Source organism: Melozone crissalis, unplaced genomic scaffold (assembly GCF_028551555.1).
Source record: "Melozone crissalis strain CALT ecotype California unplaced genomic scaffold, PUWL_Pcris_2 ptg000002l_1, whole genome shotgun sequence".
NCBI lineage: Eukaryota > Metazoa > Chordata > Aves > Passeriformes > Passerellidae > Melozone > Melozone crissalis.
Window position 1 is genome coordinate 21,195,989 of NW_026535780.1, and position 6,000 is coordinate 21,201,988.

A 6,000-nucleotide genomic window follows, 5' to 3' on the forward strand; every position below is an offset into this window, starting at 1 on the left:
ATCCTTAGTGTTTTTAATCACTTTGCTTTCATTTACCCACAGGGTAATTGCCTTCCTTGAAGCTATTGTGTGCATCAAGTTTGGACAAGATCTTTTTTCCAAAACACAAATACTGTATGTTGTGTTTTGGCTTCTCTGTGTGGTAAGTGAAATTTCTCATGTGAAACATAAAGCCTGACAAAAGCATTGAAAGCATCTAAATAGCTTCCTCTCTGGAACGTTGGCAGCAGGGGATCATTGTGGGACAATGCTGGTTAAGAGCCTTATGCACGTCCTAGTAAAAACAAATGCTAGATGGCTTAGAACTCTCATTGAAGGGACTAGAATAACTTCTCATTTCTTGACATAGCAGATTACTGGTGCTTAACAATGAAACAAACAGTAGTTATAGGAGGCTTTATCTTTACGAGAGATGATGTCAGTTTGATTGAGCCTAGCTTTGGTGGAGCTTGCTGTAGTGCCTGCTGGAAATGGATAGTGTTAATAAGCAATGTGTGTTGTGCCACACTGAAGTCTTACAACTACATAAACAACCCTCATTTATCAAGCAAATCATTCTCACTAAGCCTGTAACTTTCTGTACTTCAGTGTGATTACTGCAAATGCAGCATGAAATGCCCATTTTATAACAGTAAATGGATGTTTGTCTTGCCAGACTTGTAACTCTGATGCCAAGCACATTTTTCACAGTCAGTGAAAAAGAAGGCATTTATAATGGGCTAAAATACTAAATACAGATAAATACTTCTCCCTTCTAATTGGGAACACAGTTTGAACAGGTGATGGGGAGTCAGAATTTATTGTTCTCTTATTTAGCCTGGTGATTTTATTCCTGCTACTTCAGAGGAGAGAAGTACTGAATTGCTTCTCAGGTCAGAGTACCACAAAACCAAGTATGTAACCTAGCCTGAAGCATGGGGCAGGGAAGGAGAATTTGGTTTTCTCCCAGTCTGGTGGTTCTTGATAATATACCTACAAGTGTCTACCAGCCCTTATGTGATGACTGTACAGAGTGTGGACAGAAATCCTGCTGGGAGTGTTTCCTGTGGGTAATCTGGATGTATTTTCGTGCTCCCATTGAGAATTGTTCTGCATACCCCATGGTGGCAAGCTCTGTGTGTAGCTTGAAGTTGACGCATGAGTCTTACTCATCCTGACAAAAGATGCAGGGAGAAACAGAGCATGAAAGTCTAAATGTGGCATCTCTAGGGACTCTGAGACCTTGAATCAGCAAGGAATTTGGAAAAAGTTTTACAGATTGTTTTTCTTGTTGTTCTTTTTCTTCTCCCCCCTTGTTTAGGCCTTTACAACTTTCCTGTGTTTATATGGAATGGTTTGGTATGCAGAGTACTACGGCCACCGAGAAAAGGTACTTATATAAAAGAAGCCTGGCTTTTTTTCATTCCAGAGTTAAAACTCCAAAGCTCCTAGATTTTGGAATTCTTGACCAGAGTTAGCATAAATAGGGATAAGGGGGGATGGTCTAGAGTGTAACTGAAGTCAAGAGAAAGAGCTCTGAATTCAGCAGGCCTTGGACAGATCCCAGATTACACTGTGGTTTCTAAAGAACGCTGTCCTCTTAGTTACTCAAAATGAGGCCGTAATTTTAGCACAGCGTTCAAGGATGAATGGTTAGCTAATGTTCCCATTGTACAGGTGGAATGCTAGGGGAATATTAAGAATACTTGGTTACACAACAGATCACGTGGCAAGTGGTGAGTTCTTACTGTATCATCTATGTGGTGCCTTCTAACTAGGAAGGGAAAAGTCCAAAGTACTGTCTGAATGTTTTATGAGGACTTCTGCTACGGTTTCTAAGTCCATTTGCAAATGGGAGGAGTACTGATAACATGAATCACCAGCATCTCAATGACATGTGTCCTTGTTTTGCAGACCTTATCAGAAAGTGAAGACAGTCCATACAGTCCAGATGCTTCCTGGCTTCATTCTAAATTCAGCAGAGGTATTGGTACTTCTGTAGCTGTATTCCTGAAAGGGTATAATTAAGGCTCAGCACTAGAAAATGAGGCTTAAGAAACTTACCTAGTTTCAGCTGGACTTGTTTTAACATCTCTGCAGGACCAATGCAGATAAATCATCTACAGAGCTATTTTTCTTTGCTCACTTTTAAATTCTGATTCTTGGAAATGTATTTTTTTTTTTTAATGTGTCAACTGATTTTTTTCTGTTGTTACTCCAGGCCACTATTGTAGGTGTTGGGCATTATGCATTTCATAACTGTTGTGAGCAGGTTTTCTCTCTGAACATTGCACGTTTGATTTGCTGTACTTTTATTTCTTCTTGCTAAGAAATAGTCAGCAATGGGCCCTGGAGCTTGTGTTCTTACTGACTTTTGCCTTGTCTGTGCAGTCCTGATGGTCATAAGCAGCTTTCTCTGCACTAAGCAAAGGCAGCTTCTTTCTGACTTCTTTTCCCTACACTAGAGGTCAATTATCTGCCTCCTCCATAGGCTTTTTGGTGTGGTCTTGCTTATTGAACATATATCAAAAATTCACACCTGGAAGTTATCTGTCAGAGTTTATGTTCCAGGTGTTTGTAAAATTAAAAATATTTCTTATTTATCGTAAGTTCGAAAAGCGCCTAAACCAGATCTTCTTTATATTTCATACATGATTTTTCTGGATGTTTATTCTCAGTTTAGTAAATTTGTGGACTTTTATATTTTGGAGAAAAATGATTTGCACTCAGAATGTTTTTTCCATTTATGCATGCTGGAGAAATTTGACTAAAAAGCCCCTTCTCTGTAACTTCCTGTTACTTCATTAATTACAGGCTTCAAGCTTCTTTCACATTTTGTTCTTGATTTCTTGTTTTGGTGCCCACTGCCTCCCATTTTTTCTCAGAATAAAACATATTCTGTCATTTGAAAGACTGAAGTCTAGACGTGTACTCTCAAAAGACTGCCTAAAGTCTTATTTAAGACTTTGCTTAAATAATTCTTTGCTCTTATTTAGGACTTTGCTTAAATAATTCTTAACTTCTGCCACTAAGAAAAATGAGGAGGCTTAATTATTGATATGATTTAAATTTGAAGATGTTTCACCACTGTACTCTGCTATAGCAAGCTTCATATTTTTTTGGGGGTAGGGGAGGGAGGAGAGGGAAGAATTTTACAGGAGTCTTAAGAATTGCTTTAAAAAAACTGGGCCACTAGATGGAGTACAAGTATCAACCAATTTGTATCAGCCTGAAATAATCCAAATTGTTAACACTCTAGCTCTAAAAAGCCTTACTGCCTTTCAGATAGGAGCCTGACAATGTCAACTAACTAACTAACTAAATAAATAAATATGAATTAAATAGATATTTATTTCTCAGCAGGTGCTGACAATAGTCCACCAAAACATTCAGCCAATAGTGAAAGCCATTCATCTAGAAGGAGGAATCGACACTCCAAATCAAAAGTATCAAATGGAATTGGCAAGAAATAAGAGTGGTATCTAAAGACATCCTACAGTGTGACCGGAAGTGACAAAGAAGATCAGACCTGGCTCTGAATTACCAAATGGAAGACCATTTTTAAATTAAAGTTTAAAAAAGGAGGTGTTGAAGAGAAGGATGATGAAGATGGAGCCACCAGTGTAGCGCAGATTGTTGCCTGATGACACTTGCCATTCACTGATATAAATCTAGTTTCTTCAGTAGGTGGCATCAAAAGTTCATGAGGGGTATACTGGAAAAAATGTTGTTTTATCATAGCAGGTTCTCCCTGTTTTGTGTTCAGGTGTTGCAAGGTCATTTTTAATAGATTAGTTGAGGACTTCAACCCAAAGGTTAGTAAACTGATAGTGAGTTGGTGTAGTTGACTGAATTTTTTGGTTTGGTTTATTGTGTTGTTTTCTAGAAGAGTATGCAACCCTTTGACTAAAAGCAGCTCTGCCTTTCCTTTTCAGTTTCACAACAAAACTTTCCCATGCAACTGTTAGTAAGTATTTAAAAATTTTATATTGCTTGCTTTTATTTAAAGGCTCTTTAGGCCTTATGTCAGGGTTTAACCAGGAAGGAAATGGGTCCAGGTTTCTTGTAAAGGATGTGAAATTGATTTTCAAACACAGGGATTTTTTTTTCTACATTGCCCTCCTGCTTGAGTCATACATATTCAATTTTTTAAAGTTTTTAAAATACACATATAAAAATTGCTTCATAGTAGAGGGCCATGCCTCCTGTCCTCAGTGACAAAGGTCATATTACTTCATTGTTTTTCCTCCTCTACTGTAGTGTGTTTTGCATTTTCAAGTGTAAATATGTCTTTTTTTCATGTGTGCCACATTGTGTGCAGTGTTTCTTCCTACTTCCTTCTATTTGCTCCCATCCTAGCTGGACCCAGAAATCAGTTTTCAGACTGATATCAGGAACTGCTTTGAAGGCTCAGATGCCCTGCTGAGCTTGGTGATAAGGCAGTTTTTTGCTGAAGCTGAGTTGCTTACTATCTCCATAAACAATTATTTGTGAAGACTTGTAGTAGCGTTTGGTGTCTGAGAGGCAGCATGATGTGATAGAGCTCATTGCTTTGGTGTTGCCTGTCATGCATCAGATACTCAAAAGCAAAGTCTCTCTTTTCTTTCTTGCAGTTTGTTTTTTTTTTGAGAAGGGTGATTTACTTTTTGTCTGAGTGTTCTTTTGGGTTTTTTTAATATATTAATTGTGACATCTAGCAAAGTGGATGATTCTCCAGCAGTGAATGTAATGATTAAGTCAAGAGGTAAGCAATCATGAGCAATCAGTTTCTGTATTAAGTTATCAAAATGTTTTAGTGCCAATTAAATTTTGAGATTCAAGGCATTCAGAGGGGTAGGTAGCTTAAGCAAGGATAAGTGATACCTATTAGTTACTTAGTCTTTATGAGAAAATAGGATTTGCTTTTTCTTTGACTAATATTACTGTGATTTGCCACAGGCTAGGTACTAAAGAAAAAATGCAGCGGAGATTTTATGCAAATGTATGATACTGTAAATAGAAGAAAGTATCCTGTGTAATCCATCAGTTCCTATGTGCCACAGATTATCAATGTTTTCAATGCACTTAAGTGTTGCTGCTGAGCTCTTCAGAGGCCTTTAATTTCCTACCCTGCTTTTCAATCAAACATGGAGCTTGGAAAGTAATGTAGTAGGAGCTGCTGTATCATCATTGCCACAGTGACATTTAATGTTACATGAAAAAATATGTTAGGAAGACTTTCAGGTTCTCCTACAACTACTTGGTTTTTATTCACACTATAGCAATTCCATATATTGCCTTTGTATTTGTAATGTACTACATATTGATGAATGTATTTGTAGATTTCTTTGGATACTGAGACATGTTATTTCTTTTATTTCCTTGGTTAAAAACTCAGTCTGTGTAAGACTGAAGAGTGGCATTGTAAATTTTCTATTGATTCAATACCAAAGCAAGAGATTTGAAATCTAATGGTTTGGGTATTTTAAGTACTGTGGATTTCCAGTGTGAGAGCCTATTTTGTACTTGCAAGGGGTATACACACCAACTATGTATACAAAGCTTACATGTGTAAACAGATGCTGAAGTACATCATCTACCTGCCTTGGGGACAAGCACATGTTGTGCAAATGTAGGCCCGGTGCTCACATTGCTGAACTGCACCCTAAAAATACTCGAAAGAGAAATATTGAAGTGTCATCTTGATGGAAGCTGACTTCTGTACACTATTACAACAGCTTTGTTCTGAAAAAATGTTGTTTGACAACACATTTAAGTTATTTCCAATTAAGTTTTTTTACTTTAAATGTTCGTGTTTGGTTGGGTTTTTTTGGTTGTTGTGTGGTGTTTCATTTGGGGAGGGGTTGGGAGGGTGTTGGTTGTTTGGGTTTTTTTGTTATTTGTTTTCAGGGTGTTTTGGGGGTTTTTTGGTTTTTTTTTTAGTTGGTGGTTTGGTTTTTTTCTTGTGTTTTTGGGGTTTTTTCTTTCTTTACTTTAAAAGAGAGATTGCTAGGGAAAAGGGAAACTTAAGTAAACTATTCA

General features: G+C 37.4%; 1 protein-coding gene across 2 annotated transcripts in view; it reads left to right on the top strand.

Moving 5' to 3' along the window:
- The window catches only part of PTDSS1 (phosphatidylserine synthase 1), a 28,788-nt gene extending 23,023 nt beyond the window's left edge, over nucleotides 1–5,765 (top strand). Inside the window, exons 10-13 of one of the 2 annotated variants that reach the window (XM_054269759.1) lie at nucleotides 43–142; nucleotides 1,301–1,369; nucleotides 1,894–1,963; nucleotides 3,340–5,765. In XM_054269759.1, coding sequence (XP_054125734.1) covers nucleotides 43–142; nucleotides 1,301–1,369; nucleotides 1,894–1,963; nucleotides 3,340–3,452 — 352 coding nt within the window. In that variant the 3' untranslated portion in view covers nucleotides 3,453–5,765. The remainder of the gene's footprint in view (nucleotides 1–42; nucleotides 143–1,300; nucleotides 1,370–1,893; nucleotides 1,964–3,339) is intronic. The other variant, XM_054269848.1, reaches the window with a different exon arrangement.
- The last annotated feature ends 235 nt before the right edge of the window (nucleotides 5,766–6,000 follow it).